The sequence below is a fragment of the Elgaria multicarinata genome, chromosome 8, assembly GCF_023053635.1.
Source record: "Elgaria multicarinata webbii isolate HBS135686 ecotype San Diego chromosome 8, rElgMul1.1.pri, whole genome shotgun sequence".
Lineage (NCBI taxonomy): Eukaryota > Metazoa > Chordata > Lepidosauria > Squamata > Anguidae > Elgaria > Elgaria multicarinata.
The window spans coordinates 93,006,577-93,033,214 of NC_086178.1; the positions used below are offsets into that span (position 1 = coordinate 93,006,577).

General features: G+C 41.4%; 1 protein-coding gene across 1 annotated transcript in view; it reads right to left on the minus strand.

Annotated features, from left to right (window-relative positions):
- COL13A1 (collagen type XIII alpha 1 chain) overlaps positions 1-26,638 on the minus strand; it is a 121,519-nt gene that overhangs the window by 93,920 nt on the left and 961 nt on the right. Inside the window, exons 2-5 of the mRNA XM_063133018.1 lie at positions 15,795-15,845; positions 4,826-4,861; positions 4,258-4,284; positions 3,657-3,683 (exon numbers count right to left, since the gene is read on the minus strand). Coding sequence (XP_062989088.1) covers positions 3,657-3,683; positions 4,258-4,284; positions 4,826-4,861; positions 15,795-15,845 — 141 coding nt within the window. The remainder of the gene's footprint in view (positions 1-3,656; positions 3,684-4,257; positions 4,285-4,825; positions 4,862-15,794; positions 15,846-26,638) is intronic.

Consider the following 26,638-nt stretch of genomic DNA (forward strand, 5'->3'; position numbering starts at 1 on the left):
CCGGGAACCAGGCATGGAGCTCCTCAGAGCACTTATCCTTTATGGACCAGGAATCAAGGCCATGATCCCAGACACCTGCTTATTTTTATTTTGTTTGAAAAAGTATTTAACATTTTTAAAAAAGAGAGAATATAGAGCTGGCCTGATAATTTCCTCTGGGGAAGGGACTTTCATAAAAAAAATACAATGACAACAGGGCATGGTATACCTAGGGAAGGATGAACCTGTTAATTTAGATTTCTCTCACTTTCTCATTTTCCCAACCTTATGTTTGTTTCATCCTGAACACTGAGATTTTTTTAAAGTTCACATGAAAATGCATGCACATTTTTGTATGCATTTCTCCTAACATGTATTTGTGTGCAATTATGTCTAATATACACATTTTAGTAATCAATTTCTCTAAATAGCTTGCATTTCAAATGTTAGCTTCACGAATATTTGCATTGTTATATCTACTTTTCTGTAACATAAGCATTTTTGCATGCTTTTTTGGGATTGGACAACTCCACTGCAAAACTAGAAGATGTGTGAGTTTCAAAGGAGAACTGAATTTTGGTTTGTATATTGGCTCGAAACTGTGGAATCAAGTAAATGAATTTCTAAATGAATTTCTCCCCCATCCCTGGGTACACATTTGATGCCTATTAGGAAAAGAGCGCTCTGAGAAATGCATTGGAGAAGTCCATGGGAATGTCTTACAACTGGCTTAACCCTATTTAAAAACTTTCTTGCTTGGCCTCTTTCTGATATTCGGAAGACATTTGAACACGCGCTTGATCCAGACATGGCCTGCTTGTGACCTACCAAGCTGAACCCAGCCCACCAGAGACTCAATAAACCTGTCCTTGGCACCTGCCTGGGGCTGCAAAAACATTTGGGATTGTCAAGCACCGGGCAGGCCCAGAACACATGGCTGACAGCCTATGTTTGCCTTAGAGGGTCACAGGTTGTGCAATGCCTGGCCCCATGTTTAGATTAAAAGATAAACTCCTCCCTAATCTGTTCATCAGTTACAGAAAACACGGCACTTCAGAAAACCAGCACCTGCCTGGACCCAATAATAGTGGCAAGGTATTCCATTAACAGAGTAAGAGGAAGCAGGGTGACAATTAATTTGAACAGTGGAGTTAAATTAGAAGGCTGTAGGCTTTGGGCCAAGTCAAGCAGAAGCTTGCCAGACCACAGGCCAGTAGTATTTGATAGATTGGAGGGTGGGATTATTTTATTAATTCAGAGAGGAAGAGAAGTACACACTATATCCTGTGGTTCACTCTGTTTTAGACACAGGGTAAAACTCTGGCTTCGTTGAAAGCAAAGACATTACTCTGCCAGAACCAGGAATTCAACCATACTTTGAAATGAGATACTTTCCTAGAAAAGGCCAAGACACACAGGGTGGCAGCAAAATTAACAAAGTGGAGAGGATTTATGGACCAGGAATCAAGTATGGGAAAGTGTGTCCAATTACAAGCAAGATAGGCTAAATGGCATGTATTACTAACTGTGTTTTCCAAGTTACTGACTTGAATAATAATTGACTTGAAAAATAATTGACTTGACTAATTTTGTGAACAGTTGATTTTCAAAACCTTGTGGGTTTCCTGGCAAGTACTGCTGGTTAAACAAGAAATAAATAGGAGAATGAAAATAAGATATTCTAACACAACTTCTCATTGCTTCTCCCCATTTGTCTGAAATATCAATATATTTTCCCCACACCTATTCTTTTTGAGATGTGTGTTGAAAAGACACATTCATAGTTTTCTATTAAGCACACGCTAATGCTCTAAGAGCAAGTCAAAATCCATTGAATACACTTAGGGCGCAATCCTATGCATGTTTAGACAGGAAAAAGTCCTACAACTCCCAGCATGCCCCAGCCAGCTAGGGGAGCTGTATGACTTTTTTCCCTTTCTAAATATGCATAGGATTGCACCTTTAAAGATTTGCCCATGAATATTTGCTTCCTAGCCCAATCATAAAACCAACTGTCTAGCACCCGAGTCCATTTCCCGGGAAGTTCAGGGTGAATTCACACCACTCTTGTAATGTAGCGATTGAGGTGTGGTTTACAGGACAAGAATTGAGCAGTAAATCTAAGGCAAAGCTACCATCATTATCCAGACTGTAGCTCCCTCGGACACAGCAGACCTTTCCAAGAGAGAGGGGTGGAGAGGTACTGAAGGATTCTTCAGATTAAAGGCAAAACATGTTTGCTTACCAGTGCTTTGGTTCCTGATTCTCTTCCACAATTGTAATGAGCTGAATTACATGGGAGGAGAGGGGCAATCATGTGATCTGAAATCTTCTCAGTTCATATACTTGAATGGGACCGTGCCCTCTACTGGGTGATTTTGTAATGTAGCTTTGGCTGCACACAGTAAGAAATCCTGAGATATTTCAGAAGAATCAGGATATCCAAGCTTTTTTAAAAATGGAATAACTGGGAGAAGGAGCGGAAGACGTGAAGGAGGTTAACGTCATCGTCAAAGTGACCCACAAACCTCCGTGAGTGGCCAGTCATGAACGTGCTATAAATAGCTCTTTTAAAGAAGCCCTCAACTACCATTCGATGGTCAACTAATTCACTGCGGATTTCATACTTGCCTTTCACCTAGCAACTCACAATCCTTACCTAGCAGTGAATCCCACTGAAATTTAAGAGAGCACTATCACATTGCATTGAAGTAATTGGCAAAACACCCATTGTTTCTACTGGATCTAGATTTCCCAGTTGAATTTAATCCCAAGAGTGCTTAACGAAGTAGCAATAAGAAGAAATAGCAAGTGCAAAAAAACAGCCAATGCAAATCCAAGCTCCATAAGTCATGAAGCTAACTAAATTCATGGTGACAGACTAGCATCACTGACATTAATGTGATTATATGCAGGTCCGGGGAAGGCAAAGGCAAACCACCCCGCTATAAGGCCTGCCAAGAAAACGTCAGCGAAAGCTGGCGTCCCTCCAAGAGTCAGTAATGACTCAGTGCTTGCATGAGAGGTTCCTTTCCTTTTCCTTCCAGTCACCAAATACAAAAAACACAAGTTGGTTCACATGTGCACGTTCATCACTTGATGACTGCAACAAGAAGCAATCACATGAATGTGTGAATGAGTGATCTCGAATCCAATAGCAAAGATAGAAATTTCAGGCCACTTCACATCCAACACAGGCAAGTAGCAAAATGAGTTGGGGGATGAGGTGGTAGAGCCTTGAAGTGGTAGAATGGACTGTGTGTCACTTCAAATTGCTGGTGAAAGATAACTTTTGTGGGGAGGAATTTACTGCTGTTTGCTGGCAACAACAAGAAACTTATTTCCAAATTTGCCAGCAGAGATCATTGGCCTACTGCCCTTCCAATCTGCTAGGCCTGGGGTAGAACACCTAGTGCCCTCTAGATATTTTGGACTACGAACTCCATCATACCCAACTAGCATGGCCAAGGGCCAAGGATTCTGGAAATTGTAGTTCAAAAAAATCTATAGTGCACCAGGTTGCCTATCCCTGTGCTAGGCAAAGAAAGGAGATTGAGGGAATATATTCCAAGCAAATGCTTGTATCCTTGAAATGTGGAACCCAGAAACCCTCCCTGTCATCACGAGATTGAAAGCCTCCAAATTCAACCCAACATCTCATAGATACAAAGTCTTACCACTTCCCCCTTCTGTCCAGGGTGCCCCTGCAATAGAAAAGAAGAGTGTTCCAGGTATAGACATTTTTAACTACTAGGATCCATTTTGGGCACCCAAATTTCTGCGACGTCTTTATTTGCAACAACATTTACAACTTTTTAGACATTACACTGTCTTTAGTGATTACACTCTTCTTTTGCATTCTCATAGCGCCATTTCCTGGAGTCCAGAAAAAAATATCTGGCACATTCCAACCCTCCCCACCACACTACCCCCACATGCAGAGTTGGGAACGCTGCAGAAATCCGTCATGCTTAAATAGAATGGATTTTCCAATGATGGACATCCCTAGTTCCAACTTAGTCCCACCCAACCCCAAACACCTCCCCTTGTTTTATTTGTATTGTGTAAAAAGAGAAAATCTAATAAAAATACTAACAAAAATATTGCTGTTAAGTCTGATTTCTAATCATTACCACTTCATATATGGATCTGCACAAAGTTACTTAAACAATCATTTAGAAATAAATAATCATATGGGCAGAAAAACATTGGATCGAAAGGCCAAGAGTAAAGACCAAAAAAAGAAAGAAAGAAAGAAAATGTGTTTCTCCCACTTACTGGTTTGCCATCTAAACCAATTGGGCCCTGAAAAGAAAAAAAGAAGAAGTGAGGAACTGATTTATAAATAGGCAAGTATTTAGAGCATAGGCAGAACATACTATATCTATATCTAACTATATATCTATAAAAGAGGAGGAAATAATATTTACAACCTTTTGGAGATTATCTTTATCCACTAAACACAAGAAAAGGGTTAATACCGACATAGAAAGAGTTATGGTACTTATCCTTTACCATACACACACACACACACACATAATTTTCATGGACAGATCTGAAAATTAATTAAAATGCCTGTGCAATTTTGTAGTTTGAAGCTGTAGCATTAATTTTGTTGAATTATTTGTGGAGGGAAATTCCAAGAATGAGATTGCCATAGTTTTTACTTTTTACAAATTGCATTTAAAAAAGAAGATCTTAATAATAAGAAATAGCAAACTCTTTTAAGTGACATAACACCAAGCCAGCCATTTTAGAACAGATGCATTCAGGAATGTTTAGCTGTAGTGATGCCATAGTTAGAAATATGTCATTAGTACATACCAGTATGTAAGGTGCCACTTACCGGAAACCCAGGAAAACCTCTTGTTCCAGGCTGTCCCTGAATAGAATGAAGCGGAAAAAGAGATTAGAAGAAACAGATGAGGCAGCAGCATGTGTGACTAAATCACTCCATTAGGCCTTATAGTTGTCTACCTTCCCCCATTTGCCAGATGAAAATAGGTACACTTGATTTACACGACCTGAGAGATTAGCTCATGACTACAGAAAACAAACAGTACAAGATAAAGCTACTTCTACGATGTCTGGAAAGTTGAAACAAGCACATTTCATGGAAGAATATTGAAACACGTAATTTCAACGGGCACATTTCACTACCACCCAAGGCAGTGGTTATTTTTAAGCTCAGGCACCTCAAATTTCTATACTTGAATATATTTTCTGGTGATAATTACAGTATAGTCCCCCAATATCACAGTATTTTTTCCCCAAAATTACAGACAACACCCTCCACCTTTATACATATTGTTCCTGACGTGTCTGGTGCCACCTCTGCAATTGCTCCCACGCTGTTCTGGGTACACTACAAGACTTCCACCCATGTGGTTACAAGCCAGGGAAATGAGAGGCTTCCTAAGAGTATTGCTTTTGTGGCTTGTAAACATGCCGTAAGCCCAAAGCATGTGGACAGAAGTCTTCCCTGATCAGTGTAGGAGCAACTGCATAAGCTATAGCAACCACACCAGGAATGGAATATGTCAATAGGGTCTTAGGTCCAACTAAAGCAAGCAGACACCAGCCACTTGAAATACAAGCCACATGAAGGTGACCCTATATAGCAAGGCATAAATTTCCTTTTCACATGGAATTGCCACTTAGAGCTTCTCCACAGGAGTGATTTATTGCATGCTCGTGATTGGTCATCCACAGAAGATTGTGGGTCCTTTTCATGACATTGTTAACCTTTGAAACCTCTCCCGCCATTTTCAAGTAGGAATCCACCATTTTATTAAACTCCCAAAATGCAGTAATCAACGGAAAGCACGCAATAAAGCAGCGCCATCTGCTGGCTTTAAAATTGGAATATATGGGAAGAAACCAGCCAAAACAAAGTGGGGTGGGGGGAGCATGTGTGGTCCTTCAACTCACAAACATTCCAGAAGTGCAGGATTTTTTTGCTAAGTATGGAGAAGCCCTTCGTATACAATTTCTACCACACCACTACAAACAACCAAACACAGTAGCTTTTGTTTTACTGTTTGGTTTTATTGTATTTTATCATGATTTTATATTGTAAAAGGCTTTGGGATGATGATGATGATGATGATGATGATGATGATGATGATGATGATGATGATGAAAAGCAATATGGAAATCTCTCAAAATAAATAAAATACATAATCAATGGTATAAGTTATATGGGGGGAGAGAGAGAGAGCAATTCAGAAGCAGAGACGTCTATAAAAGTAATAGCAGATATTTATTATTCCTTCTAATACCAAACATGGTGGCCCGGGGCCCATCAGCTGAACAACAACAACAACAACAACAACAACAACAACAGTGCCACTGACAACAACGTAAGGGGCTTGCTTCTTAGTGGCCCTATTTGGGCTCTAAGCCTGTCAGCACTCACCAACTGAGCTCACTTCTAGAAGGAGCGATGTTGTGAAACCTGGTACAAGGTCTTTGCAAGGAAAATGATGTTCTATTCCCAAACAGACACAGTTAAATTCTTAGGGTACACATCTAGCTAGGGTGGCCACGTGTCCTGCTTTACAACGGGCGTCCTCTGTTTGAAGGGTTTTTAGAGATCAGTCTTCTATTTGAATGTGTCCTCCGTCCAAGTCTGGTTTAGAGTCCAAGGGAGAGTCGCTTGGACCTTGAAGTGGCTCATCAACAGCACCTCACCTGGATGGCAGACTGAGCAGGAACACAGCTCACCTGGTCAGTCTTCCCCACTATGGAGAGATGTTTTGTATTTCTATTTAAATTATAGTAACTATGGCCTTTTCTACACCTGCCTTCCCTCCCCCCACCCCGGGATTATCCCGGGATCATCCCTGTGCACCCAAATGACACATGGGGGATCCCGGGAGCAGGCAGGGACGATCCCTCCGTTTGCCTGGGATAATCCTTAGGTGTAAAAAGGGCCTATATCTAAATATAAATTAGCATATGCACATTTTATACAAATCTCTGTCCTCTTTTTTGATGATGCGTAAATGGCCATCCAAAATCTAATGCTCATGCATAACTGGTGTTGAGGAAACCAAAAAAGAAAGCCATTCTGTGGAGGAGGGTATGTAATTTCCAATTTCCCTTCCACTGTTCTTCTACTACAATTGCCCAGTCTTGTTTCGCCTAACTGATGGGAAATGGAAGAGGCATTGCAGAAGGGTTCATTTTGAATCCCAGACAGCTTGTCTGAAGTTTCTGAATCAATGACATGTGTGCGTTACAACTTCAACCTCACTCGCCAGTCCTTTTGGTGCAGTTTGCAGTGCCTGGGATCACTTTATAGGCATTCTTTACATAACCGCATCACAGTGCCATAAAACGAGGCAGTTAATGCTGGTCAATCAACTGTGCCGTGTATATACAGAGCCTCAGAAAGGATGGTGGTCTTGCTCACTCAGACCCTTTTGTTTGGCTTTCATTTCTCTTCATTCATTTACCTCATACGGAAAACGCGGAAGCAGAGATGGTGGCCAGCACAGACCTGGTATATAATGCCCAGGTATTTTGCCCAGCACAAAAGCTCACCTAAGGTATTTTGTTGTCCTGTTGAAATCTCTTGTCCTGAGGTAAAGGACAAGATAGCACTCCCCACCCACCATTCCATGTAGAAAATCTGACTGGACTGGCAGTTGAATTTTACTTCCACAGTGGTGACAGGAGAGTGTCCTCCACTTTACCTGAGGGCAGTGGGTTAGCTTCGTGGGTGGAGTGCAGGCTATGTGGAACACACAGCCCTACCCTCCAATGCCTCGTCCCTGGCATTTGCCCCCTGAGGTGGCTGCCTCATTCTGCCTAATGGTAGGGTTGACCCTGAAAATGTGAATAGACTAGCAGAACAATAAATCTATACTTCTTGTGCCTGCTCCCAAATGTCTCCCAAATGTCTCCAAAATATCTAGTTTACTTCCAAGTGTGTACTGAATTTGCAGCTAGTGTTAAGGTTTACCTATCAAGTGTACCTGGACAACTTGAATAATGCTGCCTGTTTTCCTTAGGAAAACACACCTCACAACTTTGCAAGCATGTGTTGAATTTTGAAAATTTCTGGAAAATTTCAACCTGCCAAAAATGTATGTTTCTGACACACACATGTAAAACAATATATGCTTTCTGGATTGTCGCGAGCTAATATTTGAATTATATTTTCTTAGGGTAGGTCACCATATTGGATAAGCGGCTCATTCATTTGGCTTGCTCATCCTATTGTAAGCATAACCTTTGCAAAGTAGTCCATTCTCTTTTGGTTTTGTACAGCTTAGCATTTGATGGTGTGCAGTAACATCCTGATGAAAAAGTCCTGTGATGGCCTTTAGTTCAAGCTAATGGCATTTCTGTTGTGAACAGATGTTTCATGCACTTACTTGCTGCTTTATTGTTTTAATTGATGTTATTGACTCTGTGTGTTTTTATGGCCGGGTTTGAATGTAACACTAAACCCTGATTTACCGTTATCTGCACAAGGCACTCCCTCCTTTCCTCTCCTTGTCTGGCATGACTGTGAAGAGATTGGAAGCATCCACGTGCACTTTTAAACTAACTAGAGCTCCTTGTTACATCCAAACTTGGTTTGTTAACAAGCAAGGATCATAAACCACAGTTTGATCCTTGTTTGTTTGAACTAACCATTTTTAGGTGACCGAAACAGCATTTCTCTGAGTTTCGATGCAACAGATAAGTCCGAATTGTTTAAAAGTGGAAGTAGGAGCTTCCAATCTCCTCCCTGCGGCCTTGCCAGGAGAGGAGAGGGGAGAAGCCAGAGCACAAGCCCAAGGCTCATGCGCATAATGCTAAACCAATCTCCCCCAATATCAAGTCTGCAGATGTTGTTTTGACTACAACTCCCCTCATCCCCAGCCAGAATAGCTGATGATCAGAGGTGATACTATGCTAAATCATAGTTTGTCATTGCATCCTAAAAGGCCCATTATGCTGTGAGCCACTATGTTCGTGAGCCCACTTTGAGAATGCAGGATACAAATTTAAACACAAATAAACAAATGAACTTCTCATCTGCTCAATCAGTGCATTTACGCAACATATACAGATATTCTCTAAAAAGCAGCATCCACACATGGAAACTATCCTTACATGGAAACGGCAAAACTGCCACTGGAATCAGTCAGAAAAATAAAACTCCCTTGTTTATATAATGGGCAAAATGTGTCACTGAGTTGGTCCCTGGATCTGCCTTCCCTAGACAGAAGAGCTCTGGAAGATTCCTCCGCCCAATTTGCGGGGGAGGGATCACCCTCCCCCCACTCCCTAACATTTTCAGGGGCACAGAGGGGCTGCTGTGGGGAGGAGGGGGTGGGAAGTCCACTTCTGCCAGCCCACTTGCACATGCCTAAATCTGACTCCAACCCATTATGTTGTTTCGAGATCTGTTCCAAAAAGACTGCAGAAGCCCGACTACTTCTTAGTCACAAACGTTCTCATGTGAGTTTTGGGCAAGTTGCTTATATTTACTTTTAAAACAAAAAAAACCTGGGGAAGATTATAATTTCTTGTATCATACTAAGGACTGAGAAGTGATCAAATGGGATTGGTGAAAGTCCCATGCCCACCACTTTTGTTAGCACAATCTAAAGCAGGCGTGAGCAGATCTAATTTGCAGGATCTATTTTGTGGTTTTATTAGCATCCTGAGGTCCATCAACTAAAGCCATATGCAAAATAGTGGCAGGGGGCAGAGCCAGATGCAAAATTATTATTATTATTATTATTATTATTATTATTATTATTATTATTATTATTACTATTACTATTACTATTATTAATTTATTGCATTTGTATTCCACCCCATAGCCGAAGCTTTCTGGGCGGTTTACATAAAATGGTGGCACATGGGGTGGAGCCAATTACTTATCACATCTGCAGAGACATATGCTTGGATAATCTGGATAGACAAGTAAACAGCTGCATCTGAGTTATAACAAACTAGGGGGGAAGTGTGTCTGGGGGGGGGGCAGCCTTTTTGTTGTTTCTAAATGTTTAGAAAACAGAAACCCTAAGATACAATAACAAACCATGGCAAAGGAGCCGATTCGTCACAGCCATTTTAGTGGGAAAACAGCCTCAAGGTCTTTTTGCTGTTGTATACTCTCTTAGGCAATTGTTTTCAAGCTTTCTATCTTCATAACTACAGTTTCCACATTGATGTGTCTGGCATGAAACCCCTGCACATTAGCAGAGGATTCTGGGGCATTTTGTAGAACAGCCATTCTGTTCACACAGGGCCCTAGGGTGACCATATGAAAAGGAGGACAGGGCTCATGCATCTTTAACAATTGCATAGGGAAGGGAATTTCAGCAGGTGCCATTTGTATGCATGTAGCACCTGATGAAATTCCCTCTTCATCACAACAGTTAAAGCTGCAGGAGCCTTGCCCTCTTTTGTATCTGGTCAAGAGGATAGGGCTCTTGCAACTTAACTGTTGTGATGAAGAGGGAATTTCACCAGGTGCTGCATGCATACAAATAAGACCTGCCGAAATTACCTTTTCTATGCAACCGTTAAAGATATAGGATCCCTGTCCTCCTTTTCATATGGTCACCCTAATAGGGTCTCATTGTTGACCCATTTTAGTAGAGAATAGAACTTCTACATCTCTCCTGTGGCTGCACATTGTAGGGAAAGACTGGGAGGGGGGGCAATCTACATGGAGACACTTTCTAACATGATTCAGTTTAAAACTGCAATTTCATAAGATCAGTTTTGCTCCTCTGAATTGGTAGCACACACAGCAAATTAAAGTGACTTAGACATGGGGGGAGGCTTTCACATGGCAGACTGGATGGGCATATGTGGGTGGAGTCTCGTGATATCAACAAGCTTCCCCCTCCTCCTCTTATTTTTTTTAAGTCATTAAATTTACGTGCAGGTCCATTGCAGCAGATAAGCAAAGATTTAAAAAAACAGGCTAAGCAATCCCCAATTCCTCACACCTCTCTTCCCTCCTGTGCTGTGTAAGTGCAATTGAAGACAATGTGATTTACTTCTGAATAGATTTTTTAAAAATCTGGGCTCTTATCAGCTAGTAGTTCCTTGAGGCTTTTAATCTGATGCGAATATGCATTTTTAAAAAGAAAAGTCATCCTAAAAGCAACATGCTGACTTTCTTGGGAGTAAAGCTCATTTGGGGAAAAACAAGCCACAACCAGCAGAGGGTGAAGCCAACTCCTCTCCGAGGGTCCACACTTTCCTGACACAGCTTTTCCTTCTTCTTCACAGAGCTTCTCCCCCCAGCCACCACCAAAGACAGTGTCATGAGTTGAGGTCACACAGAGCTTTATCACACCAGCGTTATACTGTGCAATCACTGCGAATTGCGTGCAAAGGACTCCGAAGTTTTCCATTTTGTAATCTGCTTTTACTGTGAAGTACTCTGAAGTTTTCCATCTTATAATCTGCTTTGACTGGGAAGTACTCCCATGCATTCTGCTTTAATTGTGCTATAAAGCCAAAAGACCCGACCTTTTTTTGCTACTAGTTTTGGAGCGAATCATTTGTTGTTTTCCGAGCGGCCACTGGGGGCACAGGAGCAGGATTTGATACTCTTAATCTTCAAATTAAACAAATGCTTACATCTGTGTACGTTTCAAAGATAAAGACATCAAAATTGGTACAGTAATAGATATTAAGGAGAGCTTTAAGCACACCAAATTTGAATTGGATCGGGTCATCCGTTGATTTTTTAATGATTTTTTAACATTTCCCCCCTTAAATCATTTTCCTGGTATGCAAAGGATCTTAGGAGTGCTGCCGCCCAGGGTGTGATTTAGCTAGCAACAACAACAACAATGACAGCTTATTGCTTTAGGGGATAATTCGAGGGAAACAGGTACATGGGATGAAGCTAATAGACTCCCAAACCGCACTGACACCAGATTAACAGAAAAATCTGTCACAAAACAACTTTGCAAAAACGCAGTTTTTACAGCATGAAAACCTGGGATTGATGCAGATTGGGGGTAATGTCAAGCGGCATACCCGTGTGTGAGGCACAGTTACACCACAGTAAATCCCCTGTGCACCTTCAGAATTGTGGGGAGCTTTCTTTGGGTGAAGCTGGTCTACCATGATTGAAAGTTTATGGAGAACCTATGATAATCTTCCAAGGAACCCTAGAATTACCCTGTGCACAGAATCCTTGCTCTAAGGAACATACTTCCCCACTTCATATTGCTAGAGAGCTTTTACAAGCCAGAGAATGAAGACCAAAATCTCCCTAAAATTCCTCGGAGAAAGATAGTGGCTATAAAATGTCTCAAATTGGCCCAAACGGCCTTTTAAAAGGCTGAATGCTGATGTGCCTGCAGTAGTTTTCCTTTAAAAAAAAAAAGCTTAGAGATGTTGCATTTGGCCATATTTGCTTTGGCGGCATATATAAAACCACCTGGATCTGTTGGCTCAGGACCAAGGAGAGCTGATCTGCTATAAATTCAGTGGCCTGTCCATTTCATAGCTTTCCAAAAGGGCAATGAAGGAGAGGATATCACTAATAAATCTCTAGTCATTGCTGCTTCTTTTTTATCGTTCCTACGGACAAGTCAAGGCTGAGAGAAGAATAGGAGAGGTAACCCGGAAAGGGTGCAACTTGGCCTCCGATACCTTCCATGTAAATGGCTAAAGCAGCTCCTTTTGGCTCTTTTGGCTGGAGACAATAAAAGGCCAGAGCAAAAGTTCAACCACTAGAGATTCCAAGAAGCACTGAGCTTTCTCTTCCTCAAATGTTGTTTGTATCAAGTTCTCAAGAATAGAACTCTGGGAACTGCCAAATTGCGGAGCGCGTCTGTTTCTGCCATGCTCAGCACGATGCTTTGCTCAAGCCAGCAAACCAAGAATAATGCTAAGCAGCTGAAAAGCTCTGGATGTGCAAATGCTCACATCATCTTGCCTCCAAAAGACAGTCTGGAAACTATTTGTCATCTCACATCTGCCCAAAGCATGCTATTCTTCCAGCATTCCCCTGCGTTTCTTTTGCTATCAAGGTGCTCCTTAACGCTTATCACCAGATCGCCATTAAACTAAATGATTTTTGCAATTGATTTGGAGATGGGGAAAAAGCATCTTTTCTTCCCAGTACTGATGATTATGGCAGGCAGCAATTCATTGCAAGCCTAATAGGTGCCTTATTATAGCTACAGCCCTGAAATGATTTGCTCGCAACCTAGAGTTCCACTCTGATAAAGCTTAGGAAAATGTTCCCTGGTGAGTGATTGCAAGGTAAAATCAATGTGTCCTTTCATTTTATAAATCTGGCTCTAAAAGAACGGGCCAGAAAAGACCGGTCACAAGAGTCGGGCAGATTGCCAAGTTATCAGCAAGTGGGTGTTGTGGGCCATATGATTTCATTTCCCAGACAGGGTTTAAACTCGCTTGATTCATCACATCACTGCTGTGTAACTGCACATTTTACATCACTTTTGCCTGCCCCAAAACATTTAGCTCCCAATTCTTGTATGGATTAAATTTTCTTTCCTGCCCCCCCTTATCCTGAAATGCAAAGAATGGCAGGAAAAATGTTTACCTTCAAAACACTGTGCACGAAGGGCAGGATGACCAAGCACTGATTCTATTCTATTCTGTTCTATAGTTCCAGCTGCAAAGATTCAGGTGAGTCTTTGCTGAAGCATGATGTGGGTTGACTGAAGAGGTTGCAAATTAGTGCAGGGTTTCTGGAGGGATGTTAATATGATATGTGATGGAGAGCAGGGCCCTGCTGAAAGACCACTTGATTTTATTCCTCTAGGATTGGGTCTTGCATTTGGGACCTATTGCTCTGAGAATAGTTTGACTATCAATTATAGTAAGTCGAAAGTTTTGGTGTTCTCTAAAGCTCGGAAGCAATACAAATGGACTTTCAATGGTAACACCATAAAGCAAGTTGCCCAAATAAAATATCTACACATACAAATGCAGAGCACTGGAGCTTTGTCTAAACAAAAAAGGCAGGCAATTGATTCAGCAAATTCTAGTCAGCAGCTGATCCTAAGATTCTTTTTTATGCAAGGTGGTCAATTCATCCCTTCTGCACTTCAAATTTACAAAGCTAAGACTCTGGCCGCCATTTTGAATTTATGTTTTAAACAAGAAGGAGCGCACGAGCGCTCGTGAGAAAACCATTAAAAAAAAAACCCTCGCCCTCTTCCCACCCCACCCCTGATGGGCACAGAGCTCCTCTGTGCCCCGTGCCAGGCTCCATGCAATTATTCACGAGGAGCCAGGACAACCCCTCACGTTCTGCAGTCTTGGGATCAGCCTGGGACTGCGGAAAAAACAGGCAAGAAGGGTAGGGCAAAATCCCAGGGAAATGGAGGGATCATCCCTCCCTGCTCCTGGGATGCCCTGTGCATCATGTGAAAGCACAGGGATGATCCCAGGGTGATCCCCAGGATATTGCCCTGTCTAGCTATGGCCTTAGACTAGGCTTCTCTGTGGAAGCCATGGGCAACTATGGGCTTCAGAAGGCCCAACCTCTTGTTGTTCAAAGATTAAAAGATCTAGATTCTAGATCTACAGCATTTAAGAACTGCTGCTAACAAATCTTGCTCTCCATTGCTCTATAATAATTTCAATAACTGCAGCTTCATATCTGCATATGTTAACCATTCCGAAGTATAGGAGAGCATTTACCCTTGCTTGCTTTAATGTGTTGCCATCAGCACTACTTGAAGGATGATTTAGTAAAATCCCAGTTAATGAACGGACATGTCCCTGTGGCACTGCAGCAATAGAATCTGTCAAACATGTTGTTTTGCATTGTAACATGTATAAAGAATGCAGAAAGAAGCTAATCTTTCCATTATTAACAGCCTTTTCTGGATGTAACCCCACAACTTCGGTGTTAATTTGTTTAAGGGATGTGCCCTCCCATGTTACTGAAAGGGTCGCTCAGTTTCTTATGACCTCAATGCAAATTAGAAAAAAATGTTGCAATCCTCCTGAGAGAAGGAACTCCACAAAGCTGTATTTTGTTTTCATGTCACTTTTTATCTATCTTTTGTATGTTTTATATTGATTTTGCTGGTCTGCGACCGTAATAAACCATTGATTGATTGATTTTATTCCTCTTCCCTCCTCATCCCTTTTTTCCTCTTGTATTGTGTCTCTTTAGATTAGCTTGGGGCAGGGGGTGCCTTGTTTTTATTGATTGTATGCAAATCATTCTAGGAGGCCTTTTGGCTAGGAATAAACAAGACATATATATATATATATATATATATATATATATATATATATATATGCATTTGGAGTTGACCTGAAGCTCCTGCTGTGAAGCAAACATTCTCTGTGTCCCTCAACCTTGCTAAGAGCCTTGTTCTTTACAAAGTTAATTTGAAGAAAAGAAAACTTTTTTCTGGAAGGTGACAACTCTGAATTTTTTTCTACTGTGCTATACTTGAAATCCATGGCTGGCAGGCATTACCTGATGGCACTACAATTATTCTTATTATTGGCCTGCTTAAAAACAAAGATGTATAATATCCCATGCTTTCCTGTTTAGACCAGGAAATATTTCCTTTCCTTTTAAACATAGGAGGGGAAACCACTGGTACAGCCTATTGGATATTTTGTGCCATGACTGGTACGTGCTTTCTAACCAATATATGCTGTAATTTCAGCACGAAAACAAACCTGGCCACTGGTGCAAAACCACATCATATAGAGTTACAGACCTTTGGGAACTGACCTTACTGGCATCTTGAAATGCCCTGATCTTTTTTGGTAACTCATCCACACCCTTTAAAATTTAAACATTATGGGAAGAAGAAGACAAGCGGGATACTTACCGGAGGGCCACGGGGACCAATGATGGACATGCCAGCTTCTCCTGGGGCTCCCTGAAGTGAGAAAGAGGCAGAACATGTGCGTGAAAATGCAAGATTGACGTCAGACTGGGAAATGGGTCAGAGTTGAAGAAAGAGACCAAGGGAAGCAAGACTTGTGAATGCACGTGATAAAGCCAAAGTGAATATTTAAAGTAAAAGAATCAAGTGAACAACAATAGAGGGCTGAAAGGGAAGTGTGGCCAAGGACATAATGAAGGGGGGAAGGAAAGTTTATAAAGGGGATTAAAATGAACAATACATACACAGACTCCTGAGAGATAATGATTAAACACATGCTTCTTCCAATTGAAACAGCAGGTCCCTGGCCCTTTCCAACCAAGACAGGGAGCCATTTTGATTCTACTCTGAAATCAGATCAAAGCCCCAGTTTGGGCTCCTTGAGAATGGAAAGTATAATCTCACCATGTGGTTAAAAATACTATTATCTGATGCCAGATTTGTCTCATGCCCAGTTATCCTCCTCCTCCACTGGAAACCTCCTCCGCCAATCTGGGGAAATTTAGTATAATTAGGAGTTAAGCTACTACATGCTGTAAGGGGCTGTGGGAGAAGTACAAGAAAGCCAAGCTGTGCCCCTATGTCTGTATCTATAAACACATGCACACATTTCTGTTGGTTTGGGGATAAGATGCTGGACAGGGTCTCTTGATTCTGACAGCATGAACGATGCTACAATTATTTTTGTTGTTGCAGTAACTGAAAGGATGGCTCTGGTATCAAATGCAGTTAATTACATTCTGTGTGTAGTGAATTTGAGAGTAAACTTGGGTTAACAAATGGGTTCTAGCTGTTAGTTATGTAACGCCTAGCTCAGGATTTGTAGGCCCTGTAATTAATGAATTACCCAAGGACTAATCCATGTTTTGCCACAGTTGCTCTACACCCCTTGAACTGCATTGAAACTGGCCTCGTCAGCCATGGGATGCTTCCAGACGAGGCTTTTATTGCACCATTACCTTGGCCGTAGCTAGACCTAAGGTTTATCCCTGGATCGTCCAGGGGTCAAACCTGTTCATCTAGGTGACACACAGGGGATCCAGTGCTCAGGCAGGGGCGAACCCTGGATGATCCCAGGATAAACCTTAGGTCTAGCTGTGGCCCTTGTCTCACTTATTGAACTTAAAGTGGGGGCGGTTTGCGTCCAGACAATGTTGTCTGCCACTTGTAGCCCTCCCATGTTATCCCACCACTTCTGTCTTTTTTCTTACTGTGGTAAATCTGTTAAGGACAAAGGAGGACAAAAGTGCAGCATAATGCCTTCTGATCAGTAATGCTAAGAGCCTTCCGTTTGGAAGCACCGCTGATTTCTTCCAAAGAAACCTGAGAACTGGAGCATCCCAAGACTTATGAGGCGTCTTTGTAAGAAATCCAGAGCTTTTTCCACAGGTCTGCAGTTCCCCCATAACTCCTTACTTGGGATCCCTGGCAGTTAAATGCATTTGAAACTGAATTACATTTGTTGAGTGGACGGTTGGCCCTTTCTAACTGCCTAGATCTTAAGGTCATCTTCAGAGGCCTTTCTCCGGGTCACCCTTCCAGATGAAATGAGGGGGGGGGTTACTAAGGGGAAGGCCTTTTCACTGGTGGCACCCTGCTTGCGGAATGGTCTCCCCAGGCCTGGTGCCTGTATTGTAGTCTTTTCAGAGCCAGGTGAAGACCGTATTTTTGGAGGCTTTTTAGTCTTTCAGGTTGGTTAGTTGGTTGGTTTAAAAACATGTTACCGTGTTTTAAGATCCTTGCTGTCTTTTACTTTGGTTTTTACTTGAATTCTATTCTTTTTAAAACTTTTTCATATTTTTAGATGACGTTCTATTGTGCTATTGTATTTTATAGTTTTAAGTCTTGTTCTGTGAACCGCCCAGAGAGCTCCAGCTATTGGACAGTATAGAAATGCCATAAAAATGAAAATAAAGAGAACAGGATCTCTGCAATGTGGGAACTAGTACAGCAGCACATCCCCCTCCCATTTCAGAAGTGGAAGAGCCCATGCTGCAGCTCCTCCAAAGGCAATTTGAGAACAGGTCCAGTTTCTTTCTAAGTGGGGACAAACAACATCATTTTTGGGTGACCACACTAAGTGCTCTATAAAGCTTCAGCAGAAAGCAGTACTCAATGCAATAGCCAACTGGCTTGCTTTGCTAGGATTATCAGGTTACTGGCCCATTTCCTGACTCCGCTTCATGTTTTCCAGTTCGCCTCAAATTCCTGATACCCAGCAAAGAGCCTCTTGTGGACTCCATCCTTCCCAGTGCCTTCCTAAATGTCTTTCATAATGTTTATTGATGAGAACTCTCTTTACATCTGCTCCTCCACCTGGGCTACACATCCCATAAGCCAGGGGTGGAGAATGTGTGGCTCACCAGAGGTTATGGGACTGTAATTCCCATTATCCCCAGTCATCATGGACAATGGTGAAGATGATGGGAGTTATAGTCCAATACCATTTGGAGGGCCTGTCATAAACACTTTTATTCTTGCATGCCTTACTTACACACTTCAAAGTTCACAATAAAAGCTTCATCTGGAAGCACCCTGGGATGCTGCCTGAATATTACACAGATACAAATATTCAGGGTGGATAGAATTACATGGTTCCACTTTGGGGGGGGGGGAACTCTGGCAGACCAGGAATTTTCCATTTGAATGAACTGCTGCTGACCATTTTGGAATCTGTTCTCAATTCTGAAAATTTCTATTTCATTGGTGAACTTCCTGGATTCTGGTGGGCTCTGGTTGCTTCAGGAGGCAAAGGGACTTCTGGGCAGATGTGACAAGATCTAATGCTTCATTGAAACCTTCTGGACCTACAGTAGATCTTGCAGAATTCTGGTACGTTCATTGCCCTATAGACAGAACTGCAGAATCTGCCACACATGACCCCTGGATTTGGCAGCAAACCTAATAGTATTTTAATATATTTAGAGGGGTGTAGTCCATTACTTGTTGTTTATTGCTTTTGATGCCTTTGCCAACGTAATTAGTTCAACTGAGATTTACCTTGCAAATTCTGAAATGTAACTTAAACTTATGTACATTTAGGAAATGGCCAGATGGCACAATATCAGAACAAGAGCAACTCTCATAAAGTGTCCAAAAATGATACATTGCACATGACTCCAGACACTGAGGGTCTAATTTCTGAAAGAAGCCTTAATCTCCTTACTATTTTCTGTATAACTTTGAAGATACCAGATACTTCCATGAACAATTTTCATATGCTATCACATGAATAATGCATGAATAGCAGAAGAATTGAACAAAAACCTTGATAATTCAAACCACATGTTGCTATTGTTTTTGATCAAGAATTCATTCTGTAGTAGCATGGCCCTAACATTTAAATGTTAGCCTTTAGCATAAGACCATTTAAATGTTAGCCTTTAGTGTAAGACCACATTTAAGCAGGCTGTCTGATACATGATCAAACGTAATCATGGCAACTGACATAAAAGAGGCTGTAATGACTTGTTGGCAGTTTTCATTAAGTGTCAGGGCAGAGTTTGCCATTACTGCCTGCACTTTGCAGAAGGCCTCATTTTTGATGCAAAAATGGTTGAGCGGAATTTCTTCCTAGCATCACCTCAGTTCATGGTGTTGAGCCATGTTTTCCTATGATGAAGAGCCTTCCTCATCTCTGCGTGGTTGGTTCACTCACAATGGACTCTGATGGGCCACTTGCTCTTCCGAATACTTGAAATGTGATTCATGCCTGTCTGCCCAGCTGGGGCTGGAAAATCAGTTTGGTTTTTCTTTGAACGAGAGACGTAGAACGCTTCTGGAGACAAGGATGTTTTTTAAGGATTCTACGGTGCGTATGGCGCTGTTAATCTCAGATTGCCTGTATTCTTAGTTCAATGTCCCTTACATGTCTCCTCAATTTGTACATTTGTAAACAAACAGATTATTATGACAAAAAACACCAGAAATCTCCAGTGCTCTCTCATCCAAAGAAAACAAACACTTTAAAGACTAACCTAGACTTCCCACTGCTTAGGGGGATGTGAATCATTGTATTTCTGTCACTTATTAATAACAGGGAATGACCTAACATTGGAGAACTTCATGCTACTGGAGTGCAAAGAAGAATCTATGAAAGGAGGATGGACAAAACGTCCAATGCATTTCGAGTTCTCACATCTGAACCGGAAGAATCACATAGTCCAGTCATTAGTTGCATCAACCAAGTAATGGGAATCGCACGTAAGAACGATACCCTGGAAGAGCAGGATAGATGAAAAGGGTCCAATATCATGCTCAGTAACATGGGGTAGGGTGTGAGGGTGGGAAGAGGTAAGATACAACATTCCCTCCAATAGCAAACTAAGGTGGTTGAGCGGCAAGAGGATTGGAGCCAAAATGGAGCCACTGAGGAAACAAGAGGGGAGGTATCAGCATGCTCAGGTGAACACTGAGGTATGTAGAAGTATAATATAAAGCAAAGGGAGCAACAACAAAAAGCCCAATGAAGACAGGGCATACTCAGTAGCTTCTAGGAGCTACACAATGTTGAGTTTAGTTGGAAAAGTATAATGGAAAATTAGGCCAGGATGTGAGGAGAGAAAAGTAAAGTATGTTTGAGGAGGGCATGACTGACTGGAAGGAATCCTGAGGTCCTGCTATTATGGGGTGAGGAAACACTGAAACATTGTGTTGCAGGTACCCCTGGTTTTAATACATTTCTTCAAAAAGTCAAAAGACTTAGGGTAGTCTCTAACAGTATCACTGTACTTGTGCAATGTATTAGCAAGGGCAGTTGAACCTGTTGAATAGTTGAACCCAAGGGCTGAATTCCATTTTGGAGAAGCTCTCAAAGGCTGGATTCCAATAGTGGGTGGGGCTGAGAACAAAAGGGGGTCTGCTTTTCTTGATAGCAGCCATAGAAAACACCACCCCAGATTAAAGTTCATGTTTAAGGGTCGCCTCTCTCACCTGCTTTCCTCAGGTTTTTTTTTTTTTTAATGAGGCTTTCCCCCTTAGAAAATAGATAAGGCTGAACCGAAGTTTGCAATCAGGAAATGGTGGAGCAGGCCCAACGCACTGCATCTGGATAGGGCTGTCTAGGGCCACAGCTAGACCTAAGGTTTAACCTGGGATCATCCCGGGTTCGCCCCTGCCTGAGCACTGGATCCCCTGTGTGTCACCTAGATGAACAGGTTTGGCCCCTGGACGATCCAGGGATAAACCTTAGGTCTAGCTACGGCCTAGGATACAGCTGGTGAAGCAGCTAACCACATTTCCATGTGTATCTTTCCTGGATTCACCCAGCACAGCTGTCAGCAATGAAACAGAAAATGGTTCCAAAAAAATACCAGAAAAGGCCAGCTGCAAATGTTGAGTTTGCCTGACCACCCCTATAAATAAGCTCTTGCAATGTTAGTATGAATTATAGTAAACAAATCAAAATTTTTGCAGTCTTAGAACATGTGTGGGCTCTTTCTGCAGATGGGGGGGGGGAATTCACCCATCTAAAATGTATTGATTTGTTTAAAGTATGTACTTCTAAAAATAACTTTTGATTCATGTAAATGATTTCCTTTTCTTTCCTTCCTTCCTTCCTTCCTTCTTCCAGAATCGGGGGACTAGTCTCAATTCAACCAAAAGGTAAACCTCTTTTTCAAAGCACAATCTCACACTAAGCTTTATCACACCAGCATTATATTATGCAATCACTGCGAATTGCGTGCAAAGGACTCCGAAGTTTTCTAGCTTATAATCTGCTTTTATTGTGGAGTACTCTGAAGTTTTCCAGTTTATAATCTGCTTTGACTGTGAAGTACTCCCATGCATCCTGCTTTAATTGTTCTATAAAGGGAAAAGAATCGAGGTATTTTGCTAGTAGTTTTTAAGCGAAACATTTGTTGTTTTCCGAGCGGCCACTGGGGGCGCAGGAGCAGGATTTGATATGTTTAAAGAAAATTTAAACAAATGCTTACATCTGTGTAAGCTTTAAAGATAAAGACATCAAAATTGGCACAGTAATAAATATTAAGGAGAGCTTAAAGTACACGAAATTTAGATCGGATTGGGTCATCCGTTGATTTTTTATGATTTTTTTACATTTCCCCCCTTAAACCCTTTGCATAGGATCTTAGGAGCGCTGCAGCCTAGGGTGTGATTTAACAACAACAACAACGATGCCAGCTTAGCGCTGTAGGGGATAATTCGAGGGAAACAGGTACATGGGATGAAGCTAACTGAATGAAGTGTGCCACTCACTACACAGCACTTTAATCAATAATGAGAAGATTTCTAACAGAGTTGGGCAGTAGCTAATGACAATCCCGGTACGAAGTGATGAGCTGGAAAGAGCTGACTCACCTTCTCTCCAGATTGCCCTTTTAGTCCCTGGGCCACCATTTACATCAGTCGTAGCCACATGCAAGAGGGTGAAGAGGGAGAGAAAGAGAGACACAAACACAGGAGTCAGTGTAAAGGCACACTAAGCCCCCAAACAACACAAATGCACATACAGGCACGAAAATGCCAGGCGACAAAGACTGAAACATGCGTTATTTAATGCTCACGCACAAGCACAGTGAATGTAGACCTTTGCTTCTGAAACCTTCCCATTTAAGCCCTCCTTTTAAGAACTCCAGCTCTTTGTCTCAGAAAAGGGGATTTCACAGGCTCTTTAGATAAACAGCTCATCATATAGAATGGGAATAGCTAACATGCGGCCTGAGGATGACTTGCACACAGCCCCAGCTTTTTTCTGCAGCCCACCACCACTACTGAATTTGCCGCCAAAATTAGGCACCATGGCAACAACAACAACAAAAAGCACAATTTTTCCTTTTTAAAAAAGAAAACAGATTGTGGTTTGCCGCCTAAATTCAGTTGCGCAGCGCACAAAAAAGGCGATTTTAAGAAAAGGCTCCCCCCCCCTCTTTTTTTAATGCATACCTCTGAAACATTCCTCTTTAGACTACAGGTGGACAATTGTGTGACTGAATATTGTGTGATTTGATATGTATTACACAATTCCTGCACATAGAAAAATTAGCATGCCTAGAAGAAGAGTTCTAACATCATTCTTTTCCCTGACATGTTACTGTTTATGTTTAGGAATTCTGTATTTATTTATTTGTGTGTGTGAGAGAGAGAGAGACAAAGAGAGAGAATGAGAGAGAGAGCCACTCAATCATCTCCTTGCAGTCTGAAGTGGTACAGTTCAGGAACTCTTTTGCCTCATGATCAGCTATTTGTCCAAAGACCCCTAGTGAAGATGAAAGAGGCAGCAGTTGCAGAGCAGTTGAAGTGAGGAACTGTCTCGGGTTCAAAAAATGACAAAACAAAAGCTATTGCATTAGTGCTCAGCTCAAAGGGTTAGCTAGGCTGGCCTAACTTGGAGCTCTGAAATCAGCAATGGAGAAGCAGCAATAGACCTGACAAAGATCCTTAGACCCACTGTTATCAGCAAAGATTTAGTATTTGGAATATCAATTCTGAGGGCCTTGCTTAACAAGGAAGTTTCCATGATAATGAAAATAATGGCATTCCTTTGAGGTACTGACAAGGGAATGCAATGAATATAGAATAATCTGTTAATATACAAGAAACCACTTAAGTTTGAGCATTTAACCAACTTGGTTTCCTTAATGTCACTGGCTCAAGCAGGCTTATGTGAAAGGATAGCATTTTTGAGAGGCTTGTGGAAAATAACATGGATTGTTACGGAACATCTAAGCAAAATTGTGACTTGGCACCCACCACTGGCACTATCTGGTCACTAATTTTGGGGTTTCTGATGCCTGTGTAATACTGGAAGCCCTGTCACATTTACTTCAAAATGATTTGGGGGAAGGGGGGGGGCTCCTGCCAAAGAGAAACTTCTAAAGAATTTCAGGAGAAGCCAAAACGCTGTTAAGATCTGACTACATTTCTTAGGGAAGGGATTCACCCTATGCCTAAGTTGCCACCACAAAAGTTGAAGTGAATTTGGAGATTTCTCCTCAGACACATCTGTGGAATTTTGATGGAAGCCAAAAGAGTCCCTGTATAATTTCTCAGGAAGGCTTCATACATCTCTGTTATTAACAAAACATTGGAATCTGCTAGCAGAACATCTCATGTTATCTAGATAAGTTTTATGTCCCTATTATGCCCTCTTATTAGATGCTAAATAGGTATCAACAGCTTCTTCCCCCTGTTGTGGGCCAATTTCACATCCCCCAATAAGTCCAGCTTTATGTAAAGCATAAAGTTTACCTCTGCCTATGGAACTTTCAGTGTGTGTGTGTGTGTGTGTGTGTGTGTGTGTGTGTGTGTTTAAGGAGGAAATCAGATGGTGATAAGTGGTACAGTCCAGGCCTAGAATAATGAGCTTCATTGCATTGATAGTAGTATCTACATTTATAATGGGATGGTCTCAGGATTTATTTCTTTTTAAAGGCTGTGCTTTGACTATGTATTAACCTCATATGCCTATAGCCTCAATCACTATGGAGGAAAACTATGGAGGAAAACACAACCCCTTGATGAAGATACACAAATTGGCTTGGGAACTCCACAATAAGTAACTGATGTTGGTACATCATATTGTGTTTGAGCCTTAGAGCATACATGCAAAATTAGCCCCAGCTCTGCCCATTGAGAATTCAGATGAATCCTTCACTTTCAGGCAGAAAAAGGTGGAAGTCATTGTAGTGAAACATACAAGGATTTAGAAGCCCCTCGCCACCTATTTTTCAATGTTTACCTCTACTTAGTGGTTAATTTCCTCTACAACTCTCCTTCCCAGCTTCTAGGGGAAATTTAGATAGAGATGTGTAGATAAATAATAAACAAAGAAAGCCAGCCAGTGCACTTCCATATTTATTTATTTCATTTCATATCTATACCACCCAGTACCCAAAGCTCTCTGGGTGATTTACAACAATGCATTTATCTTAACAGAAAGGCTTAGTTGTGTCTACGGCTGGGGTCTCCAACGTGGAGCCTGTGGGCACCAATGTGCTCACAGATACCTCTTTTGCTGCCTGCCAGGCTCCCAGACCCTCCTGATTTTTATTTTATTTCTTTCAAAAAAAAATTTAAAAAATTATTTTTAACTGAGAGACTGGCATGCTACAGGGCAAAGTGCTGCCCTCTAGCACCATCCTTATTTAGGTTCAAAAGAGTGCTTTTGTGTTTGGGGCCTTAGACCCAGAACCCTCCCTGCCTTGCAAATAGGTGTTTTCTTTTAGTCTTACCAGTTTGCTTTCTGGGAAATGAGTGTTTTATGAGTGGACATGCCCTCTATGGTGGCCATTTTATGGATGGACCAAGTCCAAAAGTAGCATCTTCCTAGGGTGACCATATGAAAAGGAGGACAGGGCTCCTGTATCTTTAACAGTTGCACAGAAAAGGGAATTTCAGCAGGTGTCATTTGTATATATGGAGAACCTGATGAAATTCTGTCTTCATCACAACAGTTAAAGCTGCAGGAGCTATACTAGAGTGACCAGATTTAAAAGAGGGCAGGGCACCCGCAGCTTTAACTGTTGTGATGAAGAGGAAATTTCACCAGGTTCCCCATATATACAAATGACACCTGCTGAAATTTCCTTTTCAATACAACTGTTAAAGGTACAGGATCCCTGTCCTCCTTTTCATATGGTCACCCTACATCTTCCAGAAGAAAAATGGCTGGCAGAAACAGATTTTTAGGGGGAAGCACAAGCAGAGAAAGCATTCTGCACTCCTCTCCAGTCATTCTTGTCTATACTTTAATTTACCTTTGTCATACTGTTCTATCTATGATGCCTTGACCTGAAAAAGTGAGAGTTCTGATGCTGCCATTACCATCCCACTGCCACCACCAGATGATTTTTTCTTCTGTTACCTTGCACCCTCAAAAATACCAGGGCAACTATGCTGCTGCTGTATAAACTGCCAGCTCCAATTCACATGGATTTTGATTTCTACTAAGTCACACAGGATAAATAATAATGGGTAAAATCCCTTCTTAGAGTAGGCCTATTAAAATGAATGGGTCTTAAGTTACGTAGGTTTACCCACCTTGAAATAAACTTGCATGGAAGTTTATACAACCAACATCCATTAGAAATTTTCACCTGCCAACACACATTCCAAGGGTACTTTCCTATGTTCCATCACAAGGACCATCTGTTCTTCTGTGACTACTCAGACATCACATGTACCATCCTTTGGGGGAACTTTCCAGGGGATGGAAGAACTTTATTGTAGTTTATCTTTGCTAGTCCATTGACTGATTTGAGAAGTTTCTTGTCTTTGGGGCCTTTATAGAGTATTATTATTATTATTATTATTATTATTATTATTATTATTATTATTATATAGCACCATCAATGTACATTTTTAAATGCTCTGGTATTGTGTTTACCATTTGATTATGTACATTAACTTGATTTTACTTCTAATTTGGCATATATTTGGTGTATTTTGACTACATCAAACTATGAGGCAGGCCAGGGGGAGCCTGAATATACCTTGATTGAGCCACGAATGAAACGGTTAACTATTGTATTTATTTTCAGTTCTGTTGACCAAAGGGGGCATTATCAATCTATTATTTCCCCAATGCCCAATCCCTTTTATTATGGCTCCATAAAGTGTCCCAATGCCCAATCCCTCTTCCTTTTCACTGCTTGCATAGAGCTATTCTGACTGTTGCGCATTGATATCTCTGTTTCTTGTATATTTGGGAAGGTTTGATCAGTTTCCTTCTTGATTTGGGGGAAGACCAAAAAGTCAATATTTGAGATTAAAACTCAAGAAATCGAAGAAACTGTTTTTTTCTTAGACCTGTTGTCATCTACAAT